The 26007-nt window shown below is 42.3% G+C and overlaps 1 protein-coding gene across 1 annotated transcript in view; it reads left to right on the top strand.

The window, feature by feature from the left end:
- The window catches only part of ATP10D (ATPase phospholipid transporting 10D (putative)), a 59743-nt gene extending 35420 nt beyond the window's left edge, over positions 1–24323 (top strand). Inside the window, exons 15-22 of the mRNA XM_020792535.3 lie at positions 6165–6468; positions 8954–9030; positions 11906–12031; positions 13162–13362; positions 15576–15656; positions 16316–16420; positions 17643–17830; positions 24065–24323. Coding sequence (XP_020648194.3) covers positions 6165–6468; positions 8954–9030; positions 11906–12031; positions 13162–13362; positions 15576–15656; positions 16316–16420; positions 17643–17830; positions 24065–24182 — 1200 coding nt within the window. The 3' untranslated portion in view covers positions 24183–24323. The remainder of the gene's footprint in view (positions 1–6164; positions 6469–8953; positions 9031–11905; positions 12032–13161; positions 13363–15575; positions 15657–16315; positions 16421–17642; positions 17831–24064) is intronic.
- Positions 24324–26007: the final 1684 nt, after the last annotated feature.

Genomic DNA, 26007 nt, shown 5'->3' with positions numbered 1-26007 from the left:
TCATTTGTTGGTTAGAAATGTAAGTCTTTGTTTCCTCAGATGACTCACTTGAAGATTGATGAATTAATTAAAAAGACCATCCAGACCATGTAGTGTTTTTTATATAAACTTCCATAACAATATTCAAATTAGAATTTTAAATAGACCATCCACTAACTAAAAATGCAGAAGCATTAGCCAGATTTTGAAACACAAAACACCTGCAATCATTATGCTACAAATCACTGCATTTTACTACAATGCAGTCTCATTTATGCTCCTCTTTTATCTAAGTCATGTTGTGACCATGCAACTAAATTATACCAGGGCAAGATTGTACTAAACAGGGTCATCTTGAAGTGTGATATGCCATTTGGGGTGATTCTTTTATCTACATGCAAGGAGCAAAAACTCTGTACCTCAAGTGACTTTATCTAGCCCATCTTTCTCTTTAAAATGAAAGAGGGGGAGACAAAAATGACAAAAAATCCCCTTCCTTGTCCTCTCCTCTGTGATTTCTATAAGCTGCTTCATGATCCTGAGGAACTGAAAGCTGCCTTCCAATCTTGCATGGCAGAGGAGACAGAAGCTTTCAATTAAAAATATTCTAAAAGGCATAGCACAAGGGGTCTCAAACATGCGGCCCAGGGGCCATTTGCGGCCCCCCAGATGATAGTTTGTGGCCCTTGCCTTGCCTGCCCCCCCACAGTGCCCACACATCCTCTGCTGTCAAGAGTAAAAAAAAGCTTTGCCTCGCTAGCCGGCTCTCTCCCAAGACAGCGCCTCTTGCACCCTCCATCTTGAACTGCAGCCTGCCAGCCAGCCCATCTGTCTGCCGGCTAAGGAAACTCCTGGGTGGCTTCCTCGGGCTCTTGCTCTGCTTGGTGGAAAATCTGATGCGGCCCGGCCTCACCCAGACTCTGCCTCCAGCAGCCCCCAGGTAAATTGAGTTTAAAACCCCTGGCATAGCACATCAGTGCAGCTTTACAAGGCTTAATTTTTTTTTCTTTGTTTCATCTCTCTCCTACTCCATGGAAGAGCAGAAGGAAGCTTTCAATTTACCAAGATTGTGAAGTGGCTTAAGAAAAGGGACAACTTCAGCTATTTGCTTTTGTTTAGTCCCAGCAATCACTCAAGATAGAACCAAACCAAAACTGAGCAAACCTACTTGCACCAAAAAGGTCATAGCACCTGACAGGGACCCAAAAAGGTGCAGGTGGGCAAAGATCAGGGATGGGCTGGTCCATGTTGGCCCATATGCCAACCAGCTCATCCCCAAATGAATGAACCTGCCCATCCCCAAATGAGACCAAATCACCGTAATAATTAATGGGTCTTTCCTTGAGGGCAGATTTCCATCTGCCCTCAAGGAGACACTCATTAGGCCCATCAGGAAGAAACCAAGTTTGGCGGCGGACGAGATTGGCAATTACAGGCCCCAATGTTTCTTTCCTAAGTAAGGTGGTGGAGAGGGTGGTGGCCGATCAGCTTCAAGCACACCTGGATGAAACAGATGCCCTGGATCCATTTCAGTCGGGCTTCAGGCCGCGCCATGGCACAGAAACGGCATTGGTCGCCCTGTGTGATGACCTACTGAGGGAGGCTGACAGGGGCAAAGTGTCCCTGCTGGTCCTCCTCGACATCTCAGCGGCCTTTGATACCATTGACCACGGTATCCTCCTGGGGAGGCTCTCCGAGTTGGGAATTGGTGGCCTCGCATTGGCTTGGCTCCGTTCCTTCTTGGAGGACCGCCCCCAGAGAGTGCAGCTTGGGGAGAGCGTCTCGGCCCCGTGGAATCTCAATTGTGGGGTCCCACAGGGGTCGATCATCTCCCCAATGCTGTTTAACATCTATATGAGGCCGCTGGGTGGGGTCATCAGGGGGTGTGGAGCCCGGTGTCATCAGTATGCCGATGATACTCAGCTCTACATCTCCTTTCCACCGTTCTGCGCTGCCTGGGGACCGTACTGCAATGGATGCAGGAGAACGGGCTGAGGCTGAACCCGGACAAGACGGAGGTACTAAGGGTGGGTGCCCCCACAGTCGGGAACTTGGGAAACTCCCTCTCTTTTGGGGGGGTGACCCTTCCCGCTAAGGATGGGGTCCGCAGCTTGGGAATCCATCTTGACCCGGCGCTCACTATGGAATTCCAGGTGACGTCGGTGGTCCGAACCGCCTTTTACCATCTCAGGCGGGTGGCCCAGCTGCGGCCCTATCTTGATGTTGGGGCGCTCACCACTTTGGTGCACGCGCTCGTAATCTCAAGATTAGACTACTGTAATGCGCTCTACGTGGGGCTACCTTTGAGGCTGCTGCGGAAACTTCAGGTGGTGCAGAACGCGGCGGCCAGACTCCTTAGTGGGGTGAAAAAATTCCAACATATCTCACCCACTCTGGCCGCATTGCACTGGCTGCCCATCCGATTCCGCATCGACTTCAAGGTGTTGATGCTCACGTACAAAGCCCTAAATGGTTTAGGGCCTCGATATTTGGCGGAACGCCTTCTACCACCAAGTTCTACCCGTGTCACTCGCGCGAGCCAGGAGGTGAGGTTGAGGAGCCTAACGCCGAGGGAGGCCCGGAAGGAGAAGACAAGAAATCGGGCCTTCTCGGCGGTGGCTCCTTGCCTCTGGAACAACCTTCCCCCGGACATTCGCGCGGCCCCCTCGCTGGGTATTTTTAAAAAGCAATTAAAGACAATGATGTTTCGGCAGGCCTTCCCCCCCACCCCCCCTTAGCTAATCCTGATTTTCCTTTTTTCTTTTTCTTAGTTTATAATTTTATGGTTGAAAGTTTTCTTCTTTGTAAATTCGTTTTTAGTCATTGTTGTACCCCTGTTGTGAGCCGCCTAGAGTGGTCTATTGACTAGATAGGCGGGATATAAATAAAATAAATAAATAATAAAATAAATAATGGAACAAATCCCTGTCTAATTGCACCCTAAGACATATATATGTAAGATCCTAGCAAGTCCCCTGTTCTTCTGCAGATTTATTTCACTGAAGTTGCATGAGGGGGGAACCTGATGCTTTGTTCCTTGTAGGAGTAATTATTAAAATAAATCTAGCTCTACATATGTCACATCAGTTAATAATGCATCCTTTTCCATGAATAATAACATACTGGAAAAGAATTCTAGCGTTCCCTTAGGCCATAGGTTTCGTTTTCCAAACTACATAAAAACTGAGGGTGTAATATATTGGCTGAGTATTTAAGAAAATCTTGCTCCTGTGACACATAGTTGGGGCATCATGATAAACCATTGTTTACCAAGCATTAACCATGACTTATAATGAAAATGAGCTATATTATGTTTGAGACTCCTATATATACCTTTTTATCCTCTTCTGCTTGACTCATTGTCATAGACAAGGTTGAGGAATTGCCAAAAGCAAAACAAAAACAATCTTTTTTTGCCTTCTCCACAGTACTAAGAAAAGTCAGACTGAGTGTCACTGCCATTGCCCATAAAAGATTTTCTGCTAGCATCACCTTCTGTTACTGCTGCGTCCCAGTAGCTGCCCTTCAGGAGTTTCTCCACCACTCCCATCACCAGTGACATTATCATTCTCATCTTATTATGTGGCCATTAAGGAGAGTATATTTCAGGTCAATGTAGAAAGCGGCAGCAACTTGAAATGACTTCTGGTCAACATTGAGAAGAGAAAAAATAGCTGCAGAACTATGTAACTTTAATGTCAACAATGAAACAATTGAAATGGTTAAACTTATTTTGAAAACTTTGGTTCGGTCATCAGTCCAAATGGAGAATGCAGCCAAGAAATCAGAAGACCGAGACTCAGAATGGCTATTAGGAAGGAACTAGAAAAAATCCTCAAGTGTAGGGATGTGTTACTGGAAACCAGGGCCAAGGCCATCTGCACTGTCGTATTTCTAATTGCCATGTACAGATGTGAAAGCTGGATAGTGCAAAATACTATTGAGGGAAATGATTAATTTAAAGTACAGTGTTGTAGTAGAGCTTTATGGATAACACGGACAGCCAGAAAAACAAACAAATGGGTCATAGGTTAAATGAAGCCTAAAATCTCTCTGGGAGCAAAAGTGAGAAAACTGAGACTATTGTACTTTGGCAATTCATAAAAGGACAATACTCGCTGGAAAAAACAATATTGCTGGAAAAAGTTGAAGGCAGCAGGAAAAGAGGAAGACCAAATATGATCAATAAAGGAAGCCATGGCCGTCAGTTTGCAATAGTTTATCTGAGCTGTTTATGATAGGATCCTTTGGAAGTCACTCATTCAAGAAGTCACTATGTTTGACTTGATAGCACAAAACAACAGCAGCAGCTGCTGCAGGGAAGAAACTGTTTCTGGCACCTTTTTGTTCCATTAGGGCAAAACCGCAACAAAGCAGATTTTTAAAGTCTCCCATGGACTTCTAAAACTCAGATGTATCAGGAGTGTCTTCTTTACCTATCAGCCCTTTGGTGATGATTTGGGCGTGAATGTTTTGCAAAGTTAATCATAACAATAGTTTGTTTGAAACAAATCAGGTTCGATCTATGGATTAGGAAAGTGGCTTGTTTCCATTAACTGTAGTTAAAGGCCAGCTTGTTGTGGTTTAGTCATTTAGTTGTGTCCGACTCTTCGTGGACCAGAGCACGCCAGACCTCCTGTCTTCCACTGCCTCCTGGAGTTGGGTCAAATTCACGTTGGTAGTTTCAATGACACTGTCCAACCATCTCATCCTCTGTCGTCCCCTTCTCCTCTTGCCTTCACACTTTCCTAACATCAGCGTCTTTTCCAGGGAGTCTTCTCTTCTCATGAGATGGCCAAAGTATTGGAGCCTCAGCTTCAGGATCTGTCCTTCCAGTGAGCAAGAGCCTCCTCCAGCACCACAATTCAAAAGCATCAATTCTTCGGCAGTCAGCTTTCTCTCTCACTTCCGTACATTACTACAGGAAAAACCATAGCTTTGACTATTCGGACTTTTGTTGGCAAGGTGATGTCTCTACTTTTTAAGATGCTGTCGAGGTTTATCATCGCTTTCCTCCCAAGAAGCAGGCGTCTTTTAATTTCGTGGCTGCTGTCTCCATCTGCAGTGATCATGGAGCCCAAGAAAGAAAAATCTGTCACTGCCTCCATATCTTCCCCTTCTATTTGCCAGGAGCTGATGGGACCAGTGGCCATGACCTTAGTTTTGTTGATGATGAACTTCAGACAGTTTTTTGCACTCTCCTCTTTCACCCTCATTACAAGGTTCCTTAATTCTTCCTCACCTTCTGCCATCAGAGTGATATCATCTGCATATCGGAGGTTGTTGATGTTTCTTCCGGCAATCTTAATTCTGGCTTGGGATTCCTCCAGTCCAGCCTTTTGCATGACATATTCTGCATATAAGTTAAATAAGCTGGGGGACAATATATGGCCTTGATGTACTCCTTTCCCAATTTTGAACCAATCAGTTGTTCCACATCCAGTTCTAACTGTTGTTTCCTGTCCCACGTATTGGTTTCTCAGGAGATAGATAAGGTGGTGAGGCACTCCCATTTCTTTAGGGACTTGCCATAGTTTGTTGTGGTCCACACAGTCAAAGGCTTTTGCATAGTCAATAAAGCAGAATGTTTTTCAGGAACTCTTTGGCTTTCTCCATAATCCAGCGCATGTTAGCAATTTGGTCTCTAGTTCCTCTGCCCCTTCAGAATCCAGCTTGTACTTCTGGGAGTTCTCAGTCCACATACTGCTGAAGCCTACCTTGGAGGATTTTGAGCATAACCTTGCTAGTGTGGGAAATTAGAGTAATTGCACAGTAGTTGGAGCATTCTTTGGCACTGCCTTTCTTTGGGATTGGGATGTAGACTGATCTTTTCCAGTCCTCTGGCCACTGCTGAGTTTTCCAAACTTGCTGGCATATTGAATGTAGCACCTTAACAGCGTCATCTTTTAAGAGTTTAAATAGCATAAAAGGCTTTGCTCTGCTCACAAAAGGATAACAGAGAGGGTGCCAACGTAGCTTTTTTCAGTAGGGAGCACACACTGGGAAAGCCTTCTCTTCCTCATAAAATGTATTTGTGACAAGAGCTTCTTCCAAAGATCTTAAAAGTCCAGCCAGTCTTGTAAGTTTTATCATTTAGCAGTATTTTTAAAAGTAAAGATACAAGGGTCACTTGCAGGAAGCTTTAAAAATTCCATCCCACTCACTGGCTACTTTTTTCCAAGCAGGGTGATTGTGAAAAGCTGATGGACAGCATTTTAGAAAAGATCACAATGAATCTCAAAAAAATGCACAGCACGAAACTTTTGAGAGTCCCAACCAGCTACACAGTGAATCATCCCCAAGTGGACTGTGCGCTGATTATAGATGGACCGACGCTAGAATTTGCTTTGCATGAAAGAGTGAGGAGTAAGTTCTTAAAGCTCACAGCGTGCGTTCGGGCTGTCATCTGCTGCAGAGCGACACCCCTGCAAAAGAGCCGAGTGGTGAGAGTGGTGCAGAAGGGGATGCAAGTAATGACCCTGGCTATAGGTGAGTTGCCTGCCTTGCATGAGGAAGCTCTGTTTGTGTATCTTCTTTGGACTGAGTGTTTGTGAGGCAGCAAGTTTTTTATTTTGGCTTTTCTCATCCTATAAAATGTGCATTAATAGTACCGTGTAGCAAACTGATTGCAATACAGTGGTGCCTCGCTTAACAAGGAAATCGCTATACGATTGGGTTTTTGCAATCGCTTTTGCAATCGCAAAAAAATGGTTTAAATGGGTTTTTCTTGTTTAACGATGATCGGTTCCCTGCTTCGGGAACCGATTTTCACTTTACGCCAATCAGCAAACAGCTGATCGTCAGGTTTCAAAATGGCCACCAACTGAAGAAAATGGCCCCCTGCTGTTTTCTAGGACGGATTCCTCGCTTTACAGGCACCAAAAATGGCCGCCGTATGGAGGATCTTCGCTGGACAAGCAGGTATTCAGCCCATTGGAACGCATCAAATGGTTTTCAATGCGTTTCAGTGGGATTTTTTTTTGTTTCATTTGACGATGTTTTCGCTCTACAGCGATTTCGCTGGAATGAATTAACATCAAGCGAGGCACCACTGTAATATTAATAACCTAGATGATGCAGTTCATACAGGTAATGGTTACAAGAACTTCCCTCCACTTGCATTTCCACACAAGGCTGGAATTCCCCCTTCTGTTGAAATAAACAGGGTGGCTTGCTTGTCTGAATTAAAAATTAATGAGGCTTATTCCAATGGTCACATTCATGTGTCATATTAAATCAGAAGAGGGGAGCCTCTTGCATCTAAGCATAATTTGGTCATCAAAGTTCATCAGTACCTCCCCTTTTTCTTAAACCGTACCACCTCCTCAAATGCCTACATTCTGGGGATTCCATGCTGAATCTAGCTGGAAATGTAGGGGGTGACTACACAGACACATTTGTATCACTGTTTAGTTTAATTGCGGGGATGGGCTGGTTCCTTTTGCTGGAGACCAGATGATGCAAGTGCCAGCACAAACCAGACTGTCTCCAGAGTGTTCCAGCTTGCAGCTTTCTGGCTGCGTGTTAGCAACTAAAATATGTTTAGGTGTGGATAGGATCGCTCCATTTTGTTTCAATTCCAGCATGTGTGATCGCTGGGATCAAACTGAAGTGGAGTATGTTGATCTAATTTTCTCATCTAGTTTCAGTTTCCCAATATTATTAAGCTTAGTCACTTAATGATATTGGGAAATGTAAAGCTTTCTATGATTTCCCATGATCAGTAAGTAGCTAAGCTTAAGGATATTGGGAAATCAAAATTTGATGTGACAAAGGTTTTTTTTTTTTTTTGAGGAAACAAAGGGTTTTTAAGTCTATTGGGGCAGTGCTCATGAGCTCATGAGCTGTACCTTACTTGGGGGGGGGAGATGAAAAGCTTTCTCCTGGAAGGAGAAGGAGAAAGGAGGGAGAAATTTTGTTTGTTTTCTTTGCCTTCTTGCTTTTCTAAAGGGAGGAGGGCCAAATAGGGTCACTTGAGGTGCACGTGCCATGTGGATGCTAAATGGCATACTGAACCTCTGTGTGATCTTAGATGACCTATTTAGCTCAGCTCTAGTTGAGCCATCTAGTCAAGCCCCTGATTCAGATGGGAGGAATCCTGCCATTATCTCTAAACAGTAATCCCATTGGATGGCCTGGGGCATGAATGGGGCTTTTCACCGTCCAGGGAGATGCACAGAACTCCCTCCCTCTCTCTGTAAGGAGAAAGTGAACATGGAGGAAGGGGAGGGAGTCAAGCCAGATCATGGCAGAGTTTGGGGGCTGAAACTTACAGCCACCTTCCCATCACATCTGATCTACCATAAGAGGCCAGAAGGCAAACTTGCCTGCAAGACCAGAAGCATTCTCCACCCTACCCCAAACCCTGGACACAGGTTTCTAAAGGTAGTTAAAAAGTAAGTATTGTATGTTTTCTCCCCACCCACCTTCCAATTTATTTTTGTTTCTAGGGGAGAAACAGATTTTATTTATTTATTTATTTATTTATTTTATATCTCGCCTATTTAGTCGATTAAGACCATTCTATATTTTCAAAATATTCAGAAATTATAGATCTCTAAGTTGGAGGAGGAAGAAGTCTGCTAATTACTGTGGAATAGAATTTTTCCCCACGTGCAAAGCATGGTTTTAATAACAGAATTTTATCTAAGACCCTACCAGGGGTTACATTTTCTGTCCACACTTGCAAACAGAGATTGGGGAAAGGTTTGGGGTTTTCTTTGCCATGATGATAGGGGGATCCTGAGTCCACAAAACTAGCTTTTCAAAGCTCTGTGCAGTGATTCCCATAATTATCAGCCTTCCCCACTGAGGCCATCTGCAATTTTATTAAAGAATGCAACAGTCTATTCAGTGCCCCATTAAGTTTAGCTCTGCATGTCCAATCTGTTTGTCTCCATCAAGATTTTGCTGAACGCAACAGCCTCCCAAGCCAGTTTTCATTGCAAACCTGTACTTCCCTTTTTCTTGGAAGGTGATGGTGCCAATGATGTCAGCATGATCCAGGTCGCTGACATTGGAATTGGAATCTCTGGCCAAGAGGGCATGCAGGTAGGAGAGACTGCCTTTAAGGCTGGCCAGACTCTAATCCCTGTAAGAGTGCTTTTAATGTAAGCTATGGCCCTTATCTGCTGTGTGGAGGCAAAAAGGGACTGCCCAAAGCAGTTGTGAAGGTTAACCTTCTGTAATGTTAGCTTCAGGGTTTATGCTCTGATGAGGAATACAGTGGTGCCTCGCTTAACGGGCGCCCCGTTTAACGACGAATCCGCATAGTGATGAGGATTTTGCGATCGCTTTTGCAATCGCATTGCGATGTTCCCTATGGGGAAAAATAGCTTTGCGATGATCGCAGGAAGCGATCATCGCAAACGCCCCCATTTTCACCCAGCTGATCGGCGGGGCTTTGGGATGATCGGAGGGAAGCGCTTCCCCCCATCATCCCTATGCCCCACTGATCAACTGGGTGAAAATGCCGGCTTTGGGATGATGGGGGGAAGGGCTTCCCCCCATCATCCTGAAGCCCCGCCAATCAGCTGGGTGAACATGTCGGCTTCAGGATGATGGGGGGAAGCCCTCCCCATGGTCCTCCCAAAGGCCCCATTTCCCCCAGCTGATCGGCGGGGACTTTGAGAGGACCGCAGGGGAGGACTCCCCCGCTGTCCTCCCAAAGGCCCCATTTTCGCCCCACTGATCAGCTGGGTGAAAATGCCAGCTTCGGGGTGATGGGGGGGAAGGGCTTCCCCCCCATCATCCCTATGCCCCGCCGATCAGCTGGGTGAAAATGCCGGCTTTGAGATGATGGGGGGAAGCCCTCCCCCGCAGTCCTCCCAAAGGCCCCATTTCCCCCAGCTGATCAGCGGGGACTTTGAGAGGACTGCAGGGGAGGGCTCCCCTGTGGTCCTCCCAAAGGCCCCATTTTCCCCCCAGCTGATCAGCGGGGACTTTGAGAGGGCCGCGGGGGAGGGCTCCCTCGCTGTCCTCCCAAAGGCCCCATTTTCGCACAGCTGATTGGCGGTTCCAAAATGGCCGCCCGCTGTGTTGCCTTGCTTTAAAGGCACCGAAAATGGCCACCCCTATGGAGGATTTTCGCACAAGGTGAGTTTTTAAGCCCATAGGAACGCATTAAACGCGTTTTAATGCGTTTCTATGGGCTTTTAAAACTCGCTTAGTGATGAAATCGCTTAGCAATGTTTTTTCCTGCACGGATTAACGTTGCTAAGCAAGGCACCACTGTAAAGTGACATAAAGTGATAATACATTGAATACATATTGGAATGAAAAGGGGAATCAATATATTTTTCTAACAGTAGGACAGAGTGAAAGAATGAAAGTAAATGAAAGTAGTGCTGCCTCTCCATCCATTTTGCTAGGAACCATAAAGCCCCTTGATCACCTAATACTTTGTTAGTGAAATCAAAGGCTAGATAACACCGTGGAAATATGCAGCATGATATTACACAGTTCTAGAAGAAAGTATTCTGAGCTCCACCTGTTTAGTCACCACCTTATTCTTTTATTCAAATGACCAGTGTAATATGTTGGGAGTGGCCATCATGCCCCCCTCCATAATGACACAAGTTAGAAACAGGCTCTTTATTAGAGCACTGGAACTTCTTAAAGGGCCAACAGGGCCACATAACAAAACTTTAGAGCTTTAGGGAGTTATCTTCAGTCCTGGGGTTTTGGGGGGAAACCCTTTATAAGTCTTTCCCTGAGAGGATTGGAGCCCTGCCTCCTCTACCAGTTCCAGGACACCTTGCTGGATGCACACTTGTCAGTTATGCGGTGAGTGGTGAAGGCTCCTTCCCCTGACATAGTCCCCATTGACAACCGCCACCCCATAGGTGTAGTAATTCTTCTGAGAGGCAGGGCCGAACTCTACATGGGCCTGGCTGGCGCCTCATGCATAGCAGCATGCAGAGTGGGGAGGAGCCGGAGGCTGACCTTCAGGAGACCAGGTGGCAGACTGACTGTGGGGTTGCTCTAATAGGACCACTTACCCTTGCTGCTTCCTCTGCCAGTGACAGGCTCTATGCTGGTTCTTGAGCCTCCATGCTTCTCAGCACTTGGGCAGGTTCCAATGGGCCCAGGCAGCTTCTTCTGGAGGCATAAGCAACTAGACCCAGCAATTGGTCTTGGAATCATAGTGGTGGACCACTTCCCATCCACCTGTTGACCTCTCCAGCAGTGGCAGCACCTCCTGAGACTCACACACACCTTAGTCCATAGTGTGTGCCCAACAGTCTTCTTCTCCTGCCTAACTTGCCTCCTTAAATCCCATCTCGGCCATTGCAACACCTGCAGCCTCAAGGGCATTGTCTGCCTCTCCTTCACCAATGCCGCAGTCCACAGGTGAACTGTGGGTTGGGAATCCTGCCTTGACTCTCGGGGAGGTGGAGAGCCCACTCTCATGAGTGGGGTGATCACCACTGGACCCACATGTGTATAAAGGTCTCAGTTAGGCGGCTTTCCAAAAATAAGAGGCACCAACATGTGTCTCGATATTAAGTCAGACGGATAGGAGGTGGATTAACTCGTAGAGTGACAAATATGGAAGTACAGTATTGAATTATTATTATTAACCCTGGGGAATATTATTTGAAGAGAAGCGATTGAGGGAGAAGCTAGAAGACGGATGGGGTTTGAGTAGAAGGGTGAAGAGTAAAAGGCAATTAGAACGGATAGAGGTTTGGCTGACTGCCCCACATCAGGTAAAAGAGAGCCACAAGGCCCTGACTGTTGCGCTAGGAAGCTTATGCAAAGCCTGGTTTTGCATGAAACAGTGGAGCTGGCGGACAGTCAGTTTCAGTAGGGGTAAAAAGTGCAGAGCAAAAGATAAGACAGCATCAGCCAATCAAATCTCCAGGTGCCATTCCTTGTCTGTCAGCTTGTTGCTTTATTTTGTTCCCTTTGTGCTTGTTTTCAGGCTGTGTTGGCGAGCGATTTTGCAGTATCACAGTTCAGATATCTCAAGAAGCTGCTGTTTGTTCACGGTCACTGGTGTTACAACCGCCTGGCAAACATGATCCTTTACTTTTTCTACAAGAATTTGGTATGCAGCTCCCACGGACAGCACAATGGCTTTGACAGTAGGGAAAGAACAGCTTCTTAATATTTAGCAAAGGGAGTATTAGACTGTGGCAGCAGAAACTGAGACTGCCCATCTGTCTTAGGTTAAGGATCAGTGCTCCAGAGGCAGTTACAATCTATTAAATATGATCTGTGCCAAAGAGCTATCAGTCAGCATTAATAAGAGACTGCAACAGGTTGGCTCCACTGCTGAAATCTGTGAATTTTCACCAGCATCTTTCCGTGTAGTTTCAGCCTGGGCATGAATATCTGAAACAGGCCAGGCTTGTCAGCTATGGCGATGAACTCTTAACTGTTGGGCTTTCTTGGGAGCAGTAAGAATTCAGAGAGAGCTTCAGTATTTTACAGACTTAGGAAGTATTCCTAGCCATATGATAAAATGCATCTGTTTTGCAAGAAATTTTTAAATATAGCCTTCGTGCATAGCTCTAACAGTTAAGATCAAACTGCATGGAGAGTTTGCTGTCTGTGACATCTGGCCATGCGATAAGGTGAGCATTACTGTATTCTTGTAACGATATAACATTCAAGGAGAACAGGGAAGTGGTACAGTAATTATCTTACATGTGGCTGGAGACTATAGTAGCAGCTGCAGTACCCTAGATATAGAATGCCCTTCCCTTAGATCAGAAGTGGGACTGATGTTGGCCTCATTTTGGTGCTATGGCAGTTCACCTAAGTGTGGCTTAGTGATCATAGCTTGGGTTTTTATATCTTGCATTATAGTTTCTGCTTTAATTCTGTTGAATTGCTGTACACTGTTTTTGAAACTGTTTTGTTGAACAATTACCTCTGCATGTAAGTAGAGGTATTATGTTCCATGTGTTTAACCAAGTACCAAAGTCAAACTTTTGTCTCCTCCCACTAGGATTAAACTGATGTCTTCCTCAAGTATCTTAGAAATTTGGTGCCAAGAAATATTAGAAATTTCTAGCTCTCCTTACTATTTCCAGGGCTTTAGGATTGAGTGACTCTCAACATGCTACATTTCATACATTATTATAAAGACAATCTCACTTCCTATAATCACCCCACCACTGGTTCTCACTGATAAGATTTCCATCTTTTAATTCCTGTCTCTGATCCTAACAGGCCTACGTAAACCTGCTGTTCTGGTACCAGTTCTTCTGTGGCTTTTCAGGAACCCCCATGACTGACTACTGGAGCTTGATTTTCTTCAACCTTCTGTACACATCACTACCACCCATTATTTTTGGCATTTTAGACAAAGATCTCTCTGCAGAAACCCTTCTGCGCCATCCTGAACTTTACAAGGCTAGTCTGGAAAATGAGGTACCGTATTTTTTGCTCCATAAGATGCACCTCAGCATAAGACACAGCTAATTTTTAGAGGAGGAAAACAGGAAAAAAAATATTCTGAACCAAATAGTATAATAAAGTTTTATGTTATCTCTATAGGCAGAGTGGTCCCACGTGAGGAGGTCTTTTGCTTTATATAATACATTTTGAATTGTGTTCACCATTAGGGGAGTGAAGTAGACACCCCAAGGTGCAATATATCAGTGTAAAGTATCAAAAATCCAGGTTTAAGATACCATTAGAGTGGGTTGCTTTGAATAGTATGACAAATCTCAAAAAAACTAAAAGCCTTTCACTCAGTGAGCAACTGAAACAAATCCTACTTTTCACCAACAACGCCTCATGTGCCCCTTAATGTCACCAGTCAGCAATCCAGCCAGTAATTCTTCTGTATTATGTAATTTATGGCATCTGGATGAGTCTTCGCCCTTCCTCCATGGAGCGCTCTCTCTCTCTCTCTCTCTCTCTCTCTGCTTCCCCCAGCATCTGGCTGGTCACGTGATCCGGCTGTCCAGTAAGCAGTACTGGTCCTACAGGGCTGCTATGGATGCCCTGTAGTATCAGTGCTACTAATGAGTACAGTACTGGGGGGGGTGTGTTAAGCCACCACCATTTTGCCTAGTCCCAGCAAGCTTGAAGCAGCATCCTTCCAGATCAGCATTATAAAAAAGGTGTAATTATCAGACTGACCACTAGAGGGAACCAAACACAATGTATTTTCTTCATAAGACGCATAGGCTTTTCACCTCACTTTTGTCGAAGGGAAAAGTGTGTCTTATGGAACAAAAAATACAGTATTTCTTGGCTCAGAAATGAGTGTTGAATTGATTCACGTGTTCTTGGTCCCAATCCTTGCCAATTGGACCTGATTTTAAGATGCACTCTCTGTCACTTTATAATCCTATGGGGATGTGGAGATTAAAGGTATCCTAAGCTTCACAAAGCTTCCAGACAGTGGAATGTAAGTGACTTTGGAAGAGCAGGTATGCATGAGACAATCCCTTGATGGATGTCTTGTTATCTCTGGCTGCCCTGTTCATCGCTGTTGCTTGTTTGTGTTTCCGTAAGTATGTTTTAGGGAACTTTCAGCAGAAATGTGCCCTGGTTGCCTACTACTGTATATACTTATATGCTTATGCTGCAAATATTGGCCTGAAATTCTTTAGCAGGGTATCCAGACTACATAAAAAATAATATCATGAACAGAAGTCAGAAGTAAAATTACTTGGCTTTCAAGGTAAGCAAAAGGCTTCTTATCTCTGGTGACAACAACTAGTTTAAACTAGCATAAAACCATATGTCACCAGAGATCAGTAAATCCTACACATGTTACTTGAAAGTAAAGGAAGGTAGTAACTGATGAGTGATGGGAAGGGAATGAACCCAAACTGAACCATTCCGATGGTCATTAATGATAATGTGTTTTGCAAAATTACTGTTCCAACTTTTGATTCTGGGACTATGAAGTACCTTTTCCACATTATTTTTCTATAGAAAAGCTTTGTGGATTGATATGAGTGGCACTACAGACACACAGAGAGACATCTTTACAACAATGCCTGCAGGGGAGAAAGCCATCATGAAAAACCTGTGGCCTTCTAAAGACTGTGAAAAACAACTGGAATGGCTTTAAGTAGGCTGGACCAATTCAAAACAGACTTACAAGTCATGCAGATGGTTTAAAAAAAACCCAATTTCACCCATTTTAAAAGCCAAGCAAATCCCATGGTAATTGACTATGTAGTCACCCTCTAAGGCAATCATTCCATTCTTTGTACATCACCAGCTGTTGATCACAAGTCCCATAATTACATTGGCTCTTTTAATATACGAAGACCTTTTCACTGCATTGTTTGCAGTGATTGGGTTAAAGGGACATCACGCTCTTCCTGTTTCACCACGGCATTTCCAATTTTAGTTTTGCAACCTGAAAGCGGTTTTTATATATGGCAACAAATGCTCACATTATAACTAAGTTTACACTCTCTCCTTTGAATCCCTCATCTGTGATCTGAAATGCAGCAGGTTAGCTTACAGTCACTGGGATCAATGATGCTGTTCGTAAGAATAAACATAGATTTTCGCAGTTCAGCAGACAGAGATTTAGGCCTGTGAAGATGATTATTCAAAATGACTGAAGTCTATTCCTGTGTTAAAGATGTGTTTCTCCGGTGTTTCTTTTTCAGCCATATGGGAGATTAGCTTTTGCCCTGAACTTGGTAGATGCATTTTACCAAAGCCTGGCTTGCTTTTTTATCTCTTACTTTGTAAGTATTAGGAATTTTTGTGCCTTGGCCTTTGTTCCCCCAGCTTTTAACAATTGCCTGTTTCTTTGCATATTGTTTGAATTTTCCCCATATTCATAACGTAAATTAAAATTTATATACAGTGGTGCCCCGCATAGCGACGATAATCCGTGCAGCAAAAATCGCTGCAAAGCGATTTCGTTGCTATGCGAAAATAAAAAGCTCATAGGAATACATTAAAATCCATTTAATGCATTCCTATGGGCAAAAAAACTCACCTTTAAGTGAAAATCCTCCATACGGTGGCCATGTTCATTGCCCGGTAAGCGAGAAATTGGCGCGAAAACACAGCGGGCGGCCATTTTTTTACCCGACGGCTATTTTGGAACCACCGATCAGCTGTTGGAAAATCATCACTATGCGAAAATCGGTAAGCGAAACAGCGTACCGATCATCGCAGTGATTTTTTCCTATCTAAAACATCGCAATGCGATCGCTTTTGCGATCACAAAAACTTAATCGCTATGCGGATTCGTCGTTAAACGGGGTGCCCATTAAGCGAGGCACCACTGTATTTTAAAAACACTGGTAATCTTAAAGTGTATCATTACCACATTATGCTATATGGACTTCATTGGGAATATAGAAGATGTCAGCTTGAACTAATTGTTCTTTCACAGATCTATCAGAACTCTGATATCGACCTGTACTCTTTTGGGACTCCTCTCAACGCTTCCATGTTCTTTATAATACTCCTGCACCTTGTTATTGAGAGTAAATCTTTGGTGAGTACATAGCTCATAGGTTCAAGGGTGAATTCACAAATTATTCTAAGACAGAGTTGAGTCACAATGTTATCAACTCAAAGGCCTTTGTTAATTGTCCATTTTCTCCACACTTGGCTCTACTTGATTGGTTTGATTAGTGCTTCATCCTAACCAGAGATGCTGACTGATTGTTCCCCTTACAAGCAATTATTTTAAACCAGGTTGTTGTTTTATGAGCCCTTTCTTGTTTGGGAGCTACAAGACTGGATTCCTGAGACACTAAACAAATTTGGTTTGTGTAACTACTGGTCTCAAGGCAGTGGCAGGGAATGGTTGTGCCTTGTACAATAAAGCTTTCTTTGAGGGAGAGCAAGTGTGGTCCTTAGCCTTTGGTACGTTGAGAGTTCTGGGAACTTGTTTAAGTTCCAATAAGAAGTGCAGTGGAAGGCCAGCTAACTTCGCTAGAAGTACCCTTGTTTATCCACCCTCACCTAGCACTTTCCATTAATCAACACTCAGGAGGCGATTCTTAAGTGTAAAAAGGTTTGGTATATTCAGCTCGCATGAAACAGGCATTCAGCAGGTTTCAGCTTGATACAGAAGGAAAGTAGTAAAGGGTAAAGGTTTCTTTTCTTCAGCCCATGTGGCTGGGAGGATCTCTGGACGTCAGAGATCCTGCCTGGAGGTTTAACATCTTACAAGGCATAGAAGAATCTGGATCACACAAAATGGAGTCTCTCTAACCTCATGGTGAGAAGGGGAGTGCCAAGGGGTGGAACTTATTTAACCCAGGAAACTACAAATCCCTCTGATTGGTTAGTATGTTAACAGGCAAAATCAGTTAGTTTCTGATGCAGGCCCCTTCCTCTCAGAACTTGAAATTAGCATTTGGATTGATTAGCCAACATGATACTCCTGTGCTCCCTCCACCCAGGAGAGCTCTGCCACTCCACAGCAGGACCAGTGGCTCTTTGCAGTTGCAGTTGGAGAGCCTCTGATGAACCAGCAGCAATTAAAGCAGCAGGTCTTTCCCTCCTGGCCTGGCCAGGCCATCTAATGGATGAGAAACTACAAAGGGCCAAGAAGGATGCTTCCTACGCACCCTGCTTTCATTTCCCCCATCTTCTCCCAAGCTCAGGCAACCTGACTGAGATGTCTGTTTCAAGATACATGATATATTCAAGGAGTGGTTTTACTAGTGCCAATCATCCCCATCTGTTTTTTATAAAATTTATTTCAGAACTGGATACACTTTGCAGTTTTTGGAATAAGCATCCTGTTGTTCTTCAGCATTACTATGGCTTTTGGAGCTACCTGCGTCACCTGTAACCCACAAGGCAATCCATATTGGGTTATACAGAGACAGCTGGCTGATCCCAAGTTTTATTTGATTTGTATCATCTCAACTGTGGTAGCTCTTTTTCCAAGGTATTTTACTGCCTTGGGGTGGGGGTGAAAGAAATTCATTTATACATGAAATTTGCCATGCTTTGGTCCTTTTGTCATAGGAGGGCGATGTTACACATGATAGAGTAGACCCCTACGAATATAACATGCTGCAGGTCCCACGGCTTGGAAAAAAAAACATATAATACACACATTATATGCATGAAAATACAGCAATTTCATTGTATATAGCATATAGCAAAAAGAAACATATATCATATACAAAATAATACATACTGTCACAAAACCAGCTTCCAGCCAAATCTTGCACTTTCATGATTTGATTAATGTAGACAGATTTTGTCAGAATCTGTAATCTGAAAAGAGCTCAAGCAAGAGCTTAAACCTCATTTTGAGGTGTTTCTAACAGTGGCTGTTATTTCTTTGGCTTGCACATATAGTGTGTAGGCCATAGGTCTAAAAGACCAGCAGCTCTTTTTATCCTTATCTGCCACTCAACCTCCCAAAATACAGAATGTTTTAAAATTAAAAAATCAAGCAATTATGATGATTGATCATTTCATTCAAAACATGTGTTTTCTCGCTAGGCGAGTTTTACTTTTTAGGGTTTTTTATCATACTTAATTGATTTAGACAGGGAGGTGGTTTTCTTGAGACTCAAGAGGGAGGGATGGAGCTGAGGGATTTGGATGGATGTGGTTTGTTAAGGAGGGTGCATAATTTGCACCACGGTCCATGGAAAATCCAGCACTGAAGAAGACTCTGTGGTATGCCCTTCCCTTGTTGATGCCCTAAGCATGTGCTTACTTTGTTTAATGGCAATCCGGGGCTAGTATGACTCCTTCGGTATTATTAAATAACTCTTGAGCTAGATCTGTTATAAGAAAAAGTTGTATTAAGGCCAAAGAAAACAGTTTATTCTTCATATTAGATCTAATCCTAATATGAAGTGATAAACCTTTATCTGGGCTATAGTACTTCAAAAAGGGAATGGAGTCCCATAAAAGTATCAACATTTAGAGGTAACTAGTCACAAATAACTAGATAATTGCAGTTAATTTCTTTCTCAGTAATGAAGATGCAATTGTATTACATTACAGTTGTAACACAAGGAACGTAAGAGAACTCTTGCAACACAACTATAACTTTTAGTTTTATAGTTAGTTCTAGTTATAGAAATGTGGTCTCGCTAAATGTTAGAGGAAGAATATCACAATTTGCATGTTCACTTGCATTACTGACTTGTGCCTAGCTGTAATTGTTCAAGAGGACAATAAATTGGACACGAGGAGAGAGCTTTTTAACCACAAGCATTCAGTTTTTTTTTTAAAGTATTGATAAAGAACCAAGAAACTAAAAGAGTTCTTCTAAAGCAGGCATTAAAAGTAGCTATTTCAGTTACTTTTGGAAGCTGGAAAATAAATGTGTCTATAATAGCTCTAGTAACAATTTCTCCCTCCAGAAAATTAGGGGTCAGGAGAAGCGTAGCCTAGATGGTTCTCTAAAAAAAAGTAGAAATGGCCATGCCTTATGGGGGTGCATTCTGCTGTGTAATCATATCTATCACTTGCTAGCTGAAATGGCACAGCCCAAAAGCAAATTAACTGTTTCTTGCTGTTACAGTATTTCCACTCCAGCCACACAGTTCCTTCAAAGTACAATCAGACTTGCAAATGAACCCTGTGTTTATATTTAGGCAACCAACTACAAATCAAAAGCAATTTAGTTTGCAAAATGTGAAGTGAGAAAAGGTCATGCTAGGACAATCAGATGTCTTATGTAATCGCATCCAAGAGACTCATATCAGAGACAATGATAGATCCCTGTTAGAAAATACAAAACTAAGTAACGTTTTTACAGCATCTGACCAACAAAAGAAAAGAGGAGTAGCCATCTATGTAAAAAAGGAGCTAAACTCTAAACTTATATATGCGTCTGAAGATGGAAAAATACTTATAGTCAGTGTCCAGAAAGCAGGAGAAGAAATGTTGATAGTAAATATATATGCCTCAAACAAAACACAAGGAAAATTTCATGAAGGCCTCAAAAAGGAATTAATTCAAAGAACTGAAGAAGAAATATGTTTAATTAGAGATTTTAACGCGGTAATTGACAATCAAAAAGACACCTCAATGATGAACAGCAAAAGGGAGAAAAGAAGAGGAAACCTAATTCCGAAAAACTTTTTGGAAATGGCAGAAGAGTTAAAATTAATTGATATATGGAGAACTAGATTGTCCCCCCCAAAAGGACTTCACCTTCTACTCAAGTAGACATTGATCTTGGTCGAGAATAGATAATTGTTGGATCTCAGCAGATTTAAGTCAACAACTGGGAGACATAGGTAAAGGTAAAGGTTCCCCTTGACATTCAGTCCAGCCGTGTCTGACTCTAGGACGTGGTGCTCATCCCCATTCCCAAGCCATAGCGCCAGCGTTTGTCCAAAGACAGTTTCCGTGGTCACGTGAACAGCGCAACTAGACACAGAACGTCGTTACCTTCCCACCGAGGTGGTGCCTATTTATCTACTCACATTCTTACATGTTTTCGAACTGCTAGGTTGGCAGTTGCTGGGACAAGCAAAGGGAGCTCACTCCATCGCCTGGATTCAATCTTACGACTGCTGGTCTTCTGACCTTGCAGCACAGAGGCTTCTGTGGTTTAACCTGCAGCGCTACCATGTGGAAGACATAGAGATTCTACCAAATACTGTATGCAAACCATAACCCGATTTGGATGACCTTCAATTGCCCACAAAGAAGAGGAATCTGGAGACTAAATATCTATATGCTGAAGGATGAAGACTGTCTGAAGAAAATTTAAAAAGAACTAGAGTTCTTCTTTAAAATAAATAAACCTCAAGATACTGGAATTTCTGGGAAAAGGGAGAGGCTTACTTTCGAGGATTAGTATTTAATTATGTAGCACAAAAGAGAGAGAAAAACAAGCAGTACCAAAATCTATTAGCGGTCCTTAAAAAAGAGGAAGCAGCTTTAAAGACAAATCCTACAGCACAATAATTTAAAAATAAGATGAATATACTACAGCACAAAATCAATTTGCTCTATCAGGAAGAGATAGCAAGGAAAATACAATTTGTAAGACAAGACTTCTTTGAAAATGAGAATAAACCATATGGCTTGCATATATGATCAAAAAGAATCCACACAACCCACAAAAAACTGGACTCCACAGACAATACCTTGCAGTTGTGGCCAGGTATATATTGGAACCACAAAACGCAGCATCCACACCAGAATCAAAGAACATGAGAGACACTGCAGACAAAAACAACCAGAAAAATCTGTAGTAGCTGAACATGCCCAAAAACAAGCTGGACATGAAATTCTATTTCAAAATACTGAAATACTGGACAACACCAGCAATCATTATGTCAGGCTGCACAGGGAAGCCATTGAAATCCACAAGCACCAGCAGAACTTCAATAAAAAAGAGGAAAGTCTGAAACTCAACAAAACTATTCTCGAGATTAGACTACTGTAATGCGCTCTATGTGGGGCTGCCTTTGAGACTGACGCAGAAACTCCAGATGGTGCAGAATATGGTGGCCAGACCTCTTACAGGGGTGAAGAGGCATCACCATATTTCCCCCCACTCTGGCCACCTTACATTGGCTGTCCATCTGCTTCCATGTTGATTTCAAAGTTTTAATGATGAGATATAAAGCTCTAAACAGTTTTGGACCTTGATATCTGGCAGAGCGCCTCCTTCCCACCCAGTTCTGCCAGAGTCACTCGTTTCAGTGAGGCTGGGCAACTGAGAAGCTTAATGCCGAGGGAGGTCCAGAAGGAAAGAACCCAGCCTTCTCAGCAGTGGCTTCTTACCTTTGGAACAACTTGCGCGTGGAGATTCGCCTGGCTCTCTCTCTGCGTGTTTTCAGGAGCAAAGTTAAGACCTGGATATTTGAGCAGGTTTTCCCTGTCTTAATTCTGACATCTTTGCCATATTGGATTTATGGTATATGTTTATTGGTTTCCCTGTTTTTAAATTTGTAAACTGCCTAGAGTAGACTGTTGGTCTAGTTGGCTGGGGTAGAAGTCTAATAAATAAAATAAAATAAATAATATATGGCAAACTAAAAAAAAAAAAGAATAAAACTCAAAGCACTACAGAACTTAAAAGAAAGAGGAGGAATGGGTCGACCAAATTGTTTATTATACTACAAGGCCTATGCACTGAACTGCGTAAAGGAGTGGATTACTTTAGAGGATCTAAGACTCTTTAAACTGGAAGGGCATGAATTAAGATTAGGTTGGCATGCATATATATGGTACAACAAGGCCAAAGATCAAACCCACTTTTCTGATCAAATTGTAAGGAGAGCTTTATACCAGGTTTGGCAAAAATTCCAGGGGCAAACATACAAAAAAATCCCAATATGAGTAGCGCCTCTGGAAGCTTTTCCACAACCTTCTTTGATCCTGAAAGAAATGAGATATACATATAAACAGCTTCTAACAAAAGATCAACAATTAAAATATACAGGAACTGAAGGAAATGGGTCTACCAACAGACTGGTGGTTGATACTGAAATTATAATCAAGGTTTAAGAAAGATAAAACAATGCATTTTTAAGAGGGGCAGGTACAGGTGGATGACTTATGGATTTATACAAATTAAAAAAATTACACAAAAATATACTTTTTTGTTAGAGTATAATTTAGGAGACAAAAAGGTGAACGCTGTGATGATTAAATGGGCACAAAATTTCGGTTATAATATAGATATAGATATAGATTATTGGACATGAATGTAGAAAGAGAACTATAAATGGATTAAGCCAGTAAACTTGAGAGAAAATGTCTTAAAGATGTTTTATAGATAGCATCTCACACCTATAAAATTGGCAAAAATGGTGTTGGGGGCTAGTGACTCCTGTTGGAAGTGTGTTAAGCAACCTGGGACTTTTTTTTTTCATATGTGGTGGACATGCGATAAAATAAAAAGATTTTGGAGACAGATAAAAGATATTACACAATGAATTATACAACAGAAAATAGCCTTTAAACCAGAAATGTTTTTACTGAACATAATGCCAGAAATTGTTGGGAGGGGGTAGTTAAATACATGCTGATACACATATTTATAGCTGAAAGGCTGATTTGGACTCAAAAATGGAAAAATCAGGAGAACCTGAAGGTTGAGGAGCTGATTAAAAAGTTATTGGATATTGCAGAAATGGATAGCCTTTCAGAAGTGTTATGTGAAAATCGGAGAGCATATGTTAAAGAAAGCTGAAAAATGTTCTATGACTGGGACCAGAAACAAGTATGAGCAGAAAATATAGCATTTGCTATGGATATTAGTACTGTGACATAGGCATAGAGTCAAGATTATACTGTATTATTGTAACCACTAGGTTCTTTATGTTTCTTTTGTCTTTTTCTTATCTTTCTCTTTTTTTCTCTCTCTTCTTTTCTCCTATGGTTGTTCCTTTATGAGTGATGTTTATGGTTGTTACATGATTTTTTTTTTTAAAAAAAGGCAAAATTAAAAATAATAAAAAAATATGGCTTGTGTAATAAGTTTGGGAAGGTCTACTTCCAATTTATTTTTTATTTTATTTTATTTGTATCCCGCCCATCTGGTCTTGCGACCACTCTAGGTGGCTTCCAATACAACGTAAACAACTAATAAGAATAACACAAAAAGTATTACATAAATATTCCAATAACAATTTACAAGACGAGAAATAAAGTAAAAGAAAAAAAAGATCAAGTATTGACTGGCGGGAAGGCCCGAATAAACATCCATGTTTTTAATTGGATTTTAAAGATACCCAGCGTGGGGGCCGTGCAAATCTCCGGAGGGAGATTGTTGTGCTCACTGCATTGTCTGACTGGGCCCAAGACAAGGCTCCCATTGTCAGTATGTTAAATATGAGCTCTAGAGATACTACCATATCTCCATGTAAGGCTTGTTCAAGACTCTCTGACTTACCAGGTAAAACACTGCTTGCAATGAACAGTTCATCATGACCTTTTTCAGTCAATTTGTTCAATCCTTTTTTTAAAAAAAGTTTGCAGCCATCAGAACTTGTTGCAATCCAGCCGTGGCTGTAGGACCACATGTTCCTCATCCTTGCCCTAATGGCTTTTAAATGATTGGTCAAATTGAGGAAGTATGTAAGATTTGTAGTCATCTAGATAGTGGAAACATTTTATGCCAGAGTTGTATTTAGCTAAAACATAAGTATGTCTATAAAACTTATTTGAATCTCTCCTTAAATTGTAGATACATGTTTAGGGTGATCCAAGCCACAGTGTTTCCCAGCCCACTGATGGAAGCTAGACTCCAACAAAGAAAGACGCTCTCTCTCAAGGTGGATGTCTCTGAAACTGTATGCGCTTAGCATACAGATGATAATTTTATAAATATTTTAAATATTTTAATAAAATAAAATTTTAATGTTTTAATATTTTCACCATGAATATATTTTTAAATATTTGCAAGTCTTTCATAGATGTTTGTATATCAATAAAATATTAATAATAATCATTATCTCTAGTGTGTATTTTTTTCCTGCTTTGTTGTTTTTCTTGCTTTGGGTAGTGGGTAGTGGGTGGAAGGCCATGTTGCCTAAGGAATTCTGGAAGCTGTGGCCTAAAACACAGATATGGACACCTCTAACGGAAAAGAAAAATTAAAAAGTATTGGGGCCTCTATGCTGCCTTTTAAACTCCTGTAATAGTTGTATTCAACATAAAAAAACCCTAAGATCATGGCCACTGGTCCCATCACCTCCTGGCAAATAGAAGGTAAAGATATGGAGGCAGTGACAGATTTTATTTTCTTGGGCTCTATGATCACTGCAGATTGTGACAGCCACGAAATTAAGACGCCTGTTTCTTGGGAGGAAAGTGATGACGAACCTAGACAGCATCTTAAAAAGCAGAGATATCACCTTGCCGAGAAAGGTCCGCATAGTCAAAGCTATGGTTTTTCCAGTAGTGATGTATGGAAGTGAGAGCTGGACCATAAAGAAGGCTGACCACCAAAAAATTGATGCTTTAGAATTGTGGTGCTGTTGAGGTCCATTCCTAAGGCTTTTGGATCCCGCTTGCAGATATCCTTGTATCACAGCTGTGGTCTGGGGCACTTTCCCTGCACTAATTTCCATACAGGAGATACTTTGGAATTTGACCATCAGCCCTTATCATGACATGCCCAAGCCAACATAGATGTCACTGTTTCAGTAATGTATACATGCTAAAAATTCCATCTCGTTCTAGAATTGCACTGTTTAGAACTTTCTCCTGCCAGGTGATACTAAAAATGTGTTGGATACAACACATATGGAATGTGTTCAGCTTCTGTTTTCACAGAATGTATGTCTTGGATCCCTGTTTTTCTGCCACTGTAAAGCTATGTGTTGAAGAACTCATGGTTTTGGTAATCTATGGGTACAGATGGGGCCTATGACTGGTCAGTGGTTTGGGGATATTACATCAAATTCATGTGGATCTATTAGGATTCATGCCTCAGATCCATGTTTTTACACCACTGCTAAAAATACTGATTTCTGTGTTGCAATCTGTGGGCACAGATGGGACTTGTGATCTGAGTGGTTTAGTAGAGGATTCCATCTAAAAATCATATGAAATCAGGTGGCTCCGTGACTCGGATCCTCTTTTTTTGCGCCACTGTGAAGTCATCCGCCAAAGGATTCATTATTTCTGTGGGGTAATCTCTGGGTATTTACGATTTGATGGTTCTTTGGCGAGGACTTCCCACATAAAAATAATATGAAATCATATAGATCTGTTCTTGACTTTATGGATCCAATCTTTACCCAGACCCTGGTCACACACTTTCCCTAGTACTTGGGAGCCAGGGATTTTCCCAGGAACTGTCCCCACTGCAATTCAAAATATTTGACAGTAGTTTGGTCTTAAATGAGCAATCAAGAGGTATCATCTTTCCAAAATACCTGCACACTTGCTAATGTGGACCAACCTGGTAGCCTGCCTTAGCTGCCTTGGGTCCCTTTTCGAGGAGAAAGACAGGGGCAAAACTATTTTAAGTAAACATCTAATAATATTATTTGAGTGAGGGGAAAATCCCTATGATGAGTGTCATGATGTACAGCTGCACTTCCAAACTGGCCGCTACACCACTACTTGAACTCCAACCAGAGGTAGCCATTCCTTCAGCTGAGAGCAAGGGAGGGAGGACAA

Source organism: Pogona vitticeps, chromosome 5 (assembly GCF_051106095.1).
Source record: "Pogona vitticeps strain Pit_001003342236 chromosome 5, PviZW2.1, whole genome shotgun sequence".
NCBI lineage: Eukaryota > Metazoa > Chordata > Lepidosauria > Squamata > Agamidae > Pogona > Pogona vitticeps.
The sequence above is the reverse complement of the archived record's forward strand: the minus strand, read 5'-3'. Positions and strand labels throughout refer to the sequence as shown.